This window comes from Penicillium coprophilum (assembly GCF_028826855.1).
Source record: "Penicillium coprophilum strain IBT 35676 chromosome Unknown utg000001l_segment0_segment0, whole genome shotgun sequence".
Taxonomy (NCBI): domain Eukaryota; kingdom Fungi; phylum Ascomycota; class Eurotiomycetes; order Eurotiales; family Aspergillaceae; genus Penicillium; species Penicillium coprophilum.
In genome coordinates, this window is record NW_026622720.1 from 26642 (window position 1) to 38885 (window position 12244).

Consider the following 12244-nt stretch of genomic DNA (forward strand, 5'->3'; position numbering starts at 1 on the left):
TGGAGCGTTGTCTCAAACGGGAAAACATAAACAAAAGGCTTACATAATCTAGTCATGTTCCCCTCTCACATGACTGCGTTATCGTCATCGTCCTTATCGCTCTTCCCCCTCATACCATGTGGACATCCCTTACATCTTCGGAGCCTCCCCTTTTGAACTAACAAGCACAGCTCGACTATCGCATGGACTCTCATCCATACTCGGGTCCATGAAAACAGATAGACCACTATGACAACTTCTACTTCCCCAACGCAGGCACAAATCTTTCCTGGGAAAGGAATCGGGTTTATTAGTATGTCTCCTTGTCTAGCCTCATAACCTTTCCAGTGGCGATCGCTGATACTGTGGAAGCCTTGGGAGCTTCGCTCCATAATGTTCTCACCCGTGTCAAGTCCTATCCCCAAACCTACCCCGTCATCGACCTAGCCTACTCCCCCGCAGACCCGCTTCGCAAACCAGTGGTATTGCAGTTGCCTTCAAATGGTTTGCGCCTCCGATTTGATGGCCCTGACCAGAGGCTCCGCTTGATTGAAGTTCTCGACTTTTCTCGAGTCAACCTGGTATACAAGAACCAGGAGGTGCTCAAAGGTGGGAAGTCGGCAGAACAGCCCTTATCTTTGCACGGCCCTAGCTTCCGGCATATCTACAATCGCTTGTTTGGTCCCTCATACCCAGGTGAATATGTACCACCGACAGATCCGCAGTCACCATATGGTACCTATGTGCTCTCGTATCCCGGGGTTGCATTCTCCTTTCCCCTTCAGCACTCAGCCTGGTCCGATCAGTGTGATTTTGTAGCGTTGTTATCCTCATCAGCTGCCCTCCCGGCCACATCTATGTCAGTCTTCCAAGGGTCATCATGGCCTGAGGTCCGAGCCAAGTTGTTCACACAACAGGCACAGTACCCCCGCTCGTCGGCTTTGATTGGCAAATCCCGAGAATCGCTCGCGGACGAAATCGAGGAGTGGCATGTCCTCGGGGCTGGGAAACTTGAAGTGACACGCAGGACGAGTTCTTCCTTGTATATAACACTAGGGGAGACGACTCCCCAGGACTTGATTGCGGATTTCGGCCCACCCGACGCAATCTATCGTAAGCACGACCGCCGAATCTCGATTCATCGTGCAACCGGGGGCGGGGACCTGCATCTGAGTCCCTCCCCAGGCAGAGGAATCGAGATTCCGGACGCCGATCATTCATCCACTAACAGCGTAACTGATGATTCTGACGAAGAGATGGCTCCCTTCAATATTGGAGACCCCACCTCACTGCCCGCAGAGTGCTTTATGAATTACTTCCATCATGGTTTCGATGCCTTCATTTCGTATCCAACAACACCTGGACCAGCTTTCCCTGCCTCAGGCCTTCCAGATTCATCGCCTCAGCCAGCACCTTCCCAGCTAGCAGTAACGAAGATTATTCTTCATGGGAATGTCCCAGGTTCTTATCCATTTAATCGTCATCGCCGAAGTCGTTGGCTGATTTATTTGGATGAATCTGGCGACTGTCTGACTTCGGAATCGCCCTATGATGAAGTCTCAGAACGCCTGCGTGCCACTTGGAAAGGATCTTACGCCAGCCCCGCCGAGGAGCGTGCGCTGCAACGGCCAATGGTGCTGAACCGTGGCTGGGGAGATAGTCCTGAGAGTAGTGTTGAGTTCCTCGGAGGCTGGGAGGAGAGCACAGCGAAAGGTCCTCGGAATGGTGCCGATGACCAGGATGGGGGATTAGGCAATACCGAGCTTTTTGGGTTCCCGGGGCTTTTATTTGAAGTTCTTAAGAATGGCGCCGTGAGTTGTTTGACAGTGTACTGATTTGAGATTATCCCAGCTCCTTTTACCCATATTTGAATACATCATGAATCGTAATAATCCTGACTAGGTCAGAAGTTATACACAGAAAAGTCGCTTGCACAGAGTATGCTTTTCCCGCCTTTTTCTACAGTCTACCCAATAGCACTGGAAAGGCGGGTTTGAAGATATCTAAGAAGCTCGCTGAAAAGAGCTCTGAGAAGAGCTTTGAATATACCTGTAGGATATCATGCCGCATACGCGGCTGTCTACTCTTGCATTCTTAAATAGGAAACTGTATATAGCGATTTTTGTAACACATATGATGAATTTCCTTATAGTAAGATTATAGTAGATAAGAATGGTTTCGACGCAACGGGATGATCGACTAGAGAGGCGTATATAGTATTTCTGAGCTTACCGACCCAACTTAGAAATCCGGTAAAGACAGGCAGTCATTTGATGAGGCATTACAGGGAGTATAGCGCGAGTGAGGAAGTTGCATATCGAAATGGTCAGATCAGCTGAGCTACTTCTAGGCTCATCTCGACACTAAGAGAAGCTAGGCTATAGCCTATCTGTATGGGAGCTCATACTAGTGTTGGGAAGCTGGGGTTTTATATTATAGTCATGAAAAAGCCGGAGAGGAAGGAAGAATATTGATAGTAAGAGGTGAGACAAAGGAAGATGGAACGGAAATGACTCTCGTGATTTAAGGCATGGACAAGTTGTTGAAGCCAAGAGTTATGAAGATATCGGAGACTGAGATATGGCTGTTAATATGTATTTGCTTCCATTTAATTACATGGGGATCTATATGCATTACTCTATCATAGGCGTTCCATCACCACCTCGACTTATCTTGATGTACCTTCGTAGATGACGATTTATAACCCTGAAGACACAAAGGATATGACTCTTCACCCGCTCAAATGTCTAGGTTTTGAGCCTCGCACATATTCGGATAGAGTCGACCTTTTCCTAGTAGTTCCTCATGAGTTCCAGACTCGGCGATCTTGCCCCCATCAAACACGCAAATCATATCCGCGTGGCGAATAGTCGACAAGCGATGGGCAACCGCAATCGTGATTCTATCCCCCTGGGAAGCCGCCTCATTCAGTGCATCTTGGACGATTCTCTCCGACTGAGTGTCCAATGCGCTTGTTGCTTCATCTAAGAGAAGTAAATTTGGATTTCGAAGCAATGCTCTGGCAATGGCGATGCGTTGACGTTGCCCGCCAGAAAGCTGTGTCCCGTTGTTTCCACATAGAGTCATAAGGCCATCAGGCAGAGAAGAGATAAATTCCCAAACGTTGGCGGCCCGACAGGCAGCCTCAATGTCACTGTCAGGAACCATTGACGCGCAATCAGTTGGTGTGCCCATGGAGACGTTTTCGCGAATGGTTCCCGGATAGAGGGTGGGCTCTTGCTGAACAAGTGCCACTTGGCCTCGGTACAGCCATGGATTCATACGGTCCAATGTAAGAGCATCAACTTTTATGTGGCCGGCCACTGGGTCGTAAAAGCGTTCGAGCATGCTGATCATAGTACTTTTTCCACAGCCAGATGCGCCGACGAATGCGACAAATTGGCCTTTTTTGATCTGCACACCGTATCAGTATTGAAGAATGACATGCATGATGGCATGGGCTCGATAGACCAAAGAACAAGAATAGAGATAACAAATGAACACATCTTGGGCAGACATACGTGAAGGTCAATGCCGCGTAGTACGCGAGCATGAGGTCTCATCGGGTAAGAGAATTGCAGGCTTTCCATATGTAGGGACCCGAAGTCACCAGGGCCAATGTGGAGGTTTTCTTCGGTGTCTCGAATAGTGGGCTGCAATTCTTCAAGCCAAAATATGTAGTTGGCCGCATGGGTTGCCTTTGTCATGCCTGGACGGCTGTTAACAACCTGCTTTTCACTCCCACACAGGTTTGGGATGCAACTTACTGCTTGAAAATCCAAAAAGAATTGAAGCTTGCTGACCGGAAAAGAACACACTCAAGAAACTGATGTAGAAATTAACCTCGCTCAAATCTCCGAATGAGACAAGCCGGCATCCATACCTATGTTCAAAAGAGCCGAATGTTAGCATCGAGTCATGATAGGGCTGAAAGCTCAACTAGAACAATGTCACTGGATAAACATACCAGAAGCCAAGTGCCAGGAACGAGTATTCAACAGTCTGAGTGAATGCAAAAGGAAGCATGATGAAAAGCAATGGCTTCGTGGACGTCGCAATTGCCCGGTCAAGCTCCTGGGTGTACTGCTCCAAAACAGACGTTTCGATCGCCAAAGAAGACACCGTCCGAATAGCATTCACGGCCTCTGAGGCAATGGATGCACTCTGGGAAAATAATTTCGAAATTCTGTGATCCAGTGCAGCCTCCATTCTGATACGAGCATAACCAGAAAGAAGCATGGGTGGAAGGCCTGCTAATACAATCACAAGGCCAAGCTTCCATGCATATACAATTGACAGGATGGAGCATGATAGCACACCAGTTGTTGCAACCAGTATCAGAGCAATGTTGAAGCCCATGAGCTCAAACATAGCCTGTGGATAAGAGTCGGCACGACTGGTGAGTGCCCCTGTAGTGTTCTCCGTGCGATCAAAGAATTGCAAGTCCTGCTTCATAGTGTCGTTGACAATCTGCTTTCGGTATTTGTGGTTCATTGTCTTGACATGTTAGCTAAATCAAGATATACTCATATTTCACCGAACGAGATTTACCTGCGCCACAATGTTTGATGTCCAACCCATCACAAAGTAGACAACGAAAGATCCAAGTCCAAGAACTAAGAACATAAGAGCGAAAAAGTTCCCTTTCGTTCGCATAGCTGCACCTGTGAACTGAAATACGTTGATAAACTTGGACATCAAAATAGCTTGACCGGGAAATGAAGCCGCTAAATTTTGATCAGTTTCAAGCTGCGAGTATTGAAATCGAAGTGTGTCTCACCTCCTGCAAAACAAACTATAATCAGAACAGTGAAAGTCCCATTGAGCTCTGGGGTTGATTTGATCAATCGCCACACCGTGTGGAGAAGCCCTAATCTTTCCCATTTATCAAAATCATCCCGACTCAACTGCTTCTCTAGAGCTGATCTCGTCATAGTTGAGTATTGGGTCAATTCACTAGTCAATGCAACATGGTCTTCTTTGTCTATCTCATCCGGGCTAGTTGAGACATCTTCGGGATGCTGCGTGACCACAGACAAATCCTGAGCTCGTACTAGTCGTGCGTAGGCGCCATTCAATTGTAAAAGGGCCTTATGCGTACCTTGCTCTAGAATACGCCCATTTTCCATGACAACAATATTGTCAGCATCTCTGATAGTCGCTAGTTTGTGTGCGATGGTGATGGTTGTGCGTCCCTTTGAAACATTATTAAGTGCTCGTTGAACGAGTTCCTCGGCATGAGGATCAAGTGCACTTGTTGCCTCATCTAGAAGGAGAATTCGCGGCTGGGAAACAATGCTGCGCGCAATTGCAACCCGTTGCTTTTGACCGCCGGACAATAGGCCACCCCTCTCCCCAATGACAGTGTCATATCCGTTGGGAAGTTCGGTGATGAAATCATGAGCAAAAGCTACTTTAGCAGCTTCCTGTATCCGGGCCAGCTTTTCAATCGGGGGCTCACTCTCCCACGGTGTACCCACAAGACCATTGGCGATATTTTCAGCGACGGAGCCGGCGAATAAAACAGGCTCCTGTTGAACAAGCCTCACCTGCTGGCGTAGCCATTTCAAGTTGAACTGCTCGACAGGCTGACCATCAAGCTTGATTGTTCCTGACAAAGGGTTATACCATCGTTCGATCATTCCGACGATAGTGCTCTTTCCAGAACCGCTTGCTCCGACGAGTGCAGTTGTCTTCCCAGCAGGGATGTGCAATGAGAAGTCATCCAACACATTGACATCAGGGCGCGTAGGGTAAGCAAACGTGACGTTACTAAAATCAAGATAGCCCATCACATTTGTCGGTTTTCCTCCGCACTCGTTGAACGGATCGATATTCGACTCTCGGTCAATGAGCCGGAATAGCTCTGACGCTGCAGAGGCAGCGCGGACAAAGTCAATCAGATAAGGCATTATAGTGGTCATGCTTGTAGCAGCCACGATCACGGACATGAGCACACTGCGATTTTTATGATTAGCATTCTCAGTCATGCAAGAATCAAGACTGAACAAACATGAAAACATCTCCAGCTTCCTCTACCTCCCCGGTCGATATCATTCTTATGCCCTGCCAGAAACACAAACCAAACCCTGCAAATATGATGGTGTACTCTGTGGCAAACAGGAGGCCAAAAAGAGGGGATTTCTTATTTCCAAGCTTTCTTGAAGCTTGCAAGAACTTGTCAAAGTCACGTAGCAAGTGCTTTCGAAGCCCGAAAGCCTGTACCGTTCGAGAGCTAGAAAAAATACTCTCTGCAAAAGCTCCAGCCTGGGCCTGAACTTTGAGGACTTTTGTTTCAATCGAAGCTTCAATAGTGGCGCTGATGCCCCCAGCCAGAAGCATTGCTGGGGCAATACAACAGCAAATAAGAGTTAGCTTCCATTGAGTGACGAAGGCCAGTACGAAGGCCGAGATAAAAGCGGACAGGCCCTGGACGACAAGCCCTAACTTTTCCGATGTTCCACCTTGGATCAGCCGTCCGTTTGAAGTAGCTTGCATTGCAATCGATCCGCTTGTTCCACCATCGAAAAAGGCAATTTCCTGGCTCAGTCCTGCTTTTAGGTACTGGCGACGAATATTTCGTATGATGCGGTATGCGGCAAATGTATACAGTGTGCTATATCCATAAGTGAGGAAGAATCGGCAGAGGCCAATGACGAAGAAGTAGAGACTAATCTCATATTAGTTGATTCTGTCTATCCATATTGAGCTCCTCATACATACCTAAGTCTGCCGGCCTCACTTCGGAACTTCGAAGGAACCGTATTCCCCAACGAGTAGTCGGTGGTGAGTGTGATGAACTGTCCAAGCACCAGGTTCACAAGAGCCATGCCCACACCAGATCCCAGCGCACAGGCAGTGGCAATAGCTTGCATGGTATACTCCTTGGACGAGCCATATTGAAAGATCCTCTGATTAGTGTTAGACTATTAGTCTGCGATGCGAGGGAGTGCTCCTACCACATAACCATCAAATGCACTTATTTCTTTCGCAGGCTCCTGGTCATGAATTTTCTCTTTCTCAGATTCTTTCCCCATTGTAGAGATTAGTTTCACTTCACTGAGCAGGGCATAGAGTCAAGATGGGCTTTGCTCCACCCAGACGTGTCTCAATACACGATGTTTAGAATCAAACAGAGAATGCTATGAGCCAGAAATCGAGATCTCTCGCTCCTTTATGCTCCTCATGATTATACTTGGCGGGTCTCGGCCAAGAGGCTATAAAGTAGCTCGGTGTCCGCGGGCCCCGACACCATTTAGCGCAATTTTGCATGTGTTTTTTTCTCTCAAAATTCCCTAGGAAATGTGGACACTAGATACGGACTAGTCCTATGTGATAGAAGCCATGAGTCATCGGCATCATCACCGTCACCTTCAGGGGTGCCTTCAGGGCTAGGTAGCATCACCAGTCCGGGCGGAGTCTAAACCCCTTTTGGACAATACCATGTTTTGTCCGCCAAGACCCTGCTCTTCCCGGACTTCCCTTCGACTTATTTCTTTAGGATATGCTGGACAATGCCGGAATTGGCGCGGTCAATTCCTCGCTCATGGACCTCGACATTAAAACTTCCTAAATCCTCGTTCCCTCCACGCGTATCGCCTGTCGATCGGACAAAATACCTTAAACGATGCACCGATGATCTCTACGCCTGGCAACGCCGCGAAAGGCCCGCCGAGCAGCCATTCGTCCTGCATGATGGTCCACCATATGCGAACGGCGACCTCCACGTCGGACATGCACTCAACAAGATCCTGAAGGATATCATCTGTCGCGTACAATTGGGTCGCGGGAAGAGAGTGCGGTACGTGCCAGGCTGGGACTGCCACGGACTTCCGATCGAGCTTAAGGCGCTCCAAGGTCTTCGCGATAAAAACATCGCAGGTGGATCGGTCGGCGCGGCAGTCATTCGCCCGGCCGCGCGGAAATTGGCAAGACAAACCGTGAAGGAGCAGATGCAAGGGTTCCGTGGCTTCGCGATCATGGCTGACTGGGAGAACCACTGGAAGACCATGGACAAACAATTCGAGATGCGCCAGTTGGGTATCTTCCGGGAAATGGTGGACCGGGGGCTTATCTACCGGAAGTTTAAGCCAGTTTACTGGTCGCCTTCAACCGGTACCGCTCTTGCGGAAGCAGAACTGGAATACAAGGATGATCATATCTCGACCGCCGCCCTAGTCAAATTCCCTCTTGTTGATATCCCTACGCATCTCTCCCAAAATCCGCTTCTCCGTGAAAAGGATGTAAGTGCTGTGATTTGGACCACTACCCCCTGGACGCTGCCTGCCAATGCTGCCATTGCAGTCAGCGAGTCTTTGGAATACACTATTGTCTTGTCGGAAAAACATGGCCATCTTCTTATCGCTCAATCGCGGTTTGAGTACCTCCAAAATATGCTGAAAGAAGAACTGTCTATCATTGTGCCGTCTATTTTGGGGTCCGAGCTGGCTGAACAAACTACGTATCGACCTCTATTCAAAGGACCGGAAGCTCCGCCACAGCCCATCTTCGCTGCGAACTTTGTTACTGCCGATTCTGGCTCTGGCATGGTTCATTGCGCGCCTGGTCACGGAATGGACGACTACGAAGCATGTCTTGCACGTGGCATTCCTGTGTTCGCTCCCGTCAACGACGAGGGCAAATTCACGGATAAAGCCATGCCCCTCGATCCCACACGTTTATCCGGAAAGGCTGTCTTGGGCGAAGGTAACACCGCAGTATTGGAATGGGTCGAATCGTGTGATCAGTTGCTTGCTCAACACAAGTATGAGCACAAGTACCCTTACGACTGGCGCTCAAAGCTCCCGATCATTGTTCGGGCAACGGAGCAATGGTTTGCCGATGTTGCCGATATCCGCAGCAGTGCTCTTCGAGCTTTGGAAGACGTCCGTTTCGTCCCCGAGACTGGAAAGCAGCGACTTGAGAACTTTGTAAAAAACCGCAGTGAATGGTGTATCTCGCGCCAGCGCGCGTGGGGTGTTCCGATTCCTGCAATCTATCACCGGATCACTGGGGAGGCCGTTTTGACTAAAGATAGTGTTTCCCATATCATGACTACCATCGAAGAGCGGGGAATCGATGCTTGGTGGACCGATAGTGCGGATGATGCTGCATGGATTCCTCCGTCATTGCGAGACGAGACCGGAGCGGGGTATCGACGTGGAACAGACACTATGGACGTTTGGTTTGACAGTGGTACCAGCTGGGCAGAGATCGATGTGCCTATCGAAGGACGGAGTCATCCAGCCGACGTGTATCTCGAAGGTACCGATCAGCATCGTGGTTGGTTCCAGTCCGGGCTTCTCACTTATATCTCACACCAGCTCGGCTCAAATCAATTCCCAACGCCTCGTGCACCATTCAAGAACCTCATCACCCACGGTTTCACCCTGGATGAACATGGGCGGAAAATGAGCAAGTCCATTGGCAATGTGATCCACCCGCAGACTATTATGGATGGAACTCTGCTGCCTCCTCTCAAACCCCGCAAAGGCAAAGGAAAGAAGCAACCCGAGAACCAAGAACCCGTGTACGACGCTCTTGGCCCGGATGCACTTCGTATGTGGGCAGCGAGCAGTGACTACACGCGCGACGTGGTGATTGGAAAACAGGTACTCCAGACCGTCAATACCAGTCTTCATAAGTTCCGTGTCACCTTCAAGTTACTGCTAGGTGCCCTTGCCGATTTCTCTCCAGAGAACGTTGTCCCTTACGGGCAACTGCAGCTTGTTGATCGAATTGCACTCAAGCACCTCTCAGATATGGTGCTCACGTCTCAGAAGGCATGTGACAACTTTGAGTTCTACAAGGCTGTGAGCACGATGAACCGGTGGGCCAACCTCGAGTTTTCTGCTTTCTATATGGAGGCGATCAAGGACCGACTGTACACCCTTGGTGAGGACAGCACAAGTCGCCGGGCTGCGCAAACGACCTTGTTCTACATTTACAATCATCTTCAAGAGGTGTTGGCTCCCATCACACCAGTGCTTGTGGAAGAAACTTGGGAACATACTCCCGAGTCTATCCGCACTCAATCTAAGCACCCCCTGCAGCGTATTATTTCCGCCCCGGCTCCGGACTGGCAGGATTTGGCCCTGGACACCAGCTACCAGGAGCTGACGGTGGTTCACTCCGCCATCAAGAACTTGCAGGAGCAGGCCCGTAGTAAAAAGCAACTTGGCTCCTCCCTGCAATCCTTTGTCCACATGGTGCTCCCCGAGAACTCTGGATTATTCCAGCAGTATCTGTCAGAGCTTCCTGATCTCTTTGTTGTGTCTTCCATCACCCTTTCTCACGGTGAAGCTCTCCCGACTGACATGAGCAATGCGGAATGGCAATATGAGGAGACATTTGAGCTTGGTGGTCAGCCAGGCAAAGTGTATGTGTACGCGCCACAGGCTTCCAAGTGCCCACGGTGCTGGCGGTACGCTATTCCGGAGCCAGCGATGGAAAATGCGATCTGCGACCGGTGTGATACGGTGATACAGGCAAACGCCTAGATCACTGTACAAGTCTGTATACTTATATGTATTTATATCCAACGCAGGTGATTGGACAGAACAGTCAATTTACCAACTACAGTGCAACCAAGATGTATCACATCAAAATATTTGAAATTATAAACCCAACTGAAAAGAGCATATGAACCCATGTCTACAATTATTACAGGGTATGAATATATGAAATCTAATGAATACATGAAATCTATGTATCCATGTGAAGTTCATGTACGGTTATAGGCTATGACGACAGGATTTCTGTCAATGACGGTCATTCCAATCATCCAAAATCCTGCTTTGATCTCCTTTTATAACCTTGCATTTTCCCTCTTTTCCTCTTCTCTGACTCAGATTCTTCTAAAATTCAGTATGATTCCTCAATTTGATCACTTTGGTACTCCAACAGCACCCGCCACGACCTCCTCGGTGGCGCCTATTCCCACTGTCATTCCGGGATCTGAGGTCTACCAGGAACTTCATGATGTGGGCAAGCGGACTCTATGGTATGTCGGGTTTAATATGTCAATATAATATCTATTTTAACATCAAACAGGGTTGTAACTGTGTTGATGGGCATCTCCTCGCTAGTGTTCTATACTCTGGCTGCACGCGCTCCTCTGGTCAGTCTAGAACCTCCCTATGATCTATACATATTCTAACATCTACCCAGCCTAAACGAATCTTCCACATTCTCACCTCCCTAATAACCACTATCTCCTTCATAATCTACCTAGCCCTTTCCACGGGCCAAGGTATAACAACCAAACATGCCACAGTCACCGAACCCCACAAGCATGTTCCAGATACACACACAGACTATATCCGCCAGGTCCTTTGGCTGCGCTATGTAAACTGGGCATTAACGACACCCCTTCTGTTTATCAACTTTGCCCTTCTATCCGGACTACCAGGAGCAAATCTACTCATCGGCATTGTCGCCCACTTGATCATGCTAGCAACAGCCCTATTTGGCATATTTGCAGGTCACAGCCGCGCACGCTGGATCTGGCTGACCCTCTCCTGTATTTCCTACCTGGTTGTGATCCACCATGTAGGCTTCCACGCGCAGCGAGCGGCGAAGGGCAAGGATGCTCAGACAAGACGGTTCTTTGGGTCTATTTCTGGGTCTGCGATTGCCATGCTAGCGCTGTTCCCTATGTGAGTCATACATCCGGAGCGTTCTCGTGTCGGTTCGACAGGAGTGCTAATGATAGACAGTTCCCTCGCGGCTGGTGCTCTTGCGCTTAAGATCAGCGTTGATATAGAGACCGTCCTCTTCGCTATACAGGATGTCTTTACGCAAGGTGTCCTTGGGTACTGGCTTCTGTTGGCTCATGACAGCGCTACTGGAATGTAAGGTCTTACCTGAACATCTGTATGGGATAACGTGCTAATTGCTACAGTGCTCTTTACATGGAAGGGTTCTGGTCGCATGGTGTCGGCAATGAGGGCGCTATCCGTATCGCTGATGAAGAGGGTGCGTAAGGGAATGACTTTTCACTTTATGTTCGGATAAAATCCAGGTGATACGGAATACCCTCTTTTTGTTGACGTTCAGATTTCTCTCACTTGCGGGTCAGTTTCACCTTTCTCTCCCCGTTTTATCTGAGGTTTGATTTGCGTGGTAAAGTATGAACACGATGATACTTGGCCCTACTATTATCTACTACTATCTACATCTATTCTATCTATTTCAGTACTCTACATAAGAACCAAGAATGACTTGAACAATGGTTTTTTTTTTTTTTTTTTACGTTTTTAATGTT

General features: G+C 48.7%; 4 protein-coding genes across 4 annotated transcripts; 3 read left to right on the forward strand and 1 right to left on the reverse strand.

Moving 5' to 3' along the window:
- Window positions 1-228: 228 nt before the first annotated feature.
- N7500_000012 (UPF0183 domain protein) lies at window positions 229-1814 on the forward strand (the record flags this gene model as incomplete). The annotated part of the gene is made up of 2 exons (XM_056671158.1): window positions 229-292; window positions 352-1814. The coding sequence occupies 2 exons, from the start codon at window positions 229-231 to the stop codon at window positions 1812-1814; spliced, it is 1527 nt and encodes a 508-aa protein (XP_056536731.1).
- A 904-nt stretch (window positions 1815-2718) lies between these two features.
- Window positions 2719-7016, reverse strand: N7500_000013 (ABC transporter ATP-binding protein; the record flags this gene model as incomplete). Its single annotated transcript, XM_056671159.1, has 9 exons — window positions 2719-3393; window positions 3501-3688; window positions 3747-3862; window positions 3947-4476; window positions 4531-4706; window positions 4760-5937; window positions 5993-6649; window positions 6703-6890; window positions 6939-7016. The coding sequence occupies 9 exons, from the start codon at window positions 7014-7016 to the stop codon at window positions 2719-2721; spliced, it is 3786 nt and encodes a 1261-aa protein (XP_056536732.1).
- Window positions 7017-7493: 477 nt separating this feature from the next.
- On the forward strand, window positions 7494-10478 carry N7500_000014 (isoleucine--tRNA ligase ISM1; the record flags this gene model as incomplete). The annotated part of the gene is made up of 1 exon (XM_056671160.1): window positions 7494-10478. One exon carries the CDS (start codon window positions 7494-7496, stop codon window positions 10476-10478), a length of 2985 nt encoding a protein of 994 aa, XP_056536733.1.
- Window positions 10479-10847: 369 nt separating this feature from the next.
- Window positions 10848-11963, forward strand: N7500_000015 (opsin family protein; the record flags this gene model as incomplete). The annotated part of the gene is made up of 5 exons (XM_056671161.1): window positions 10848-10981; window positions 11032-11098; window positions 11149-11636; window positions 11697-11831; window positions 11882-11963. 5 exons carry the CDS (start codon window positions 10848-10850, stop codon window positions 11961-11963), a joined length of 906 nt encoding a protein of 301 aa, XP_056536734.1.
- Between the last annotated feature and the right edge of the window lie 281 nt (window positions 11964-12244).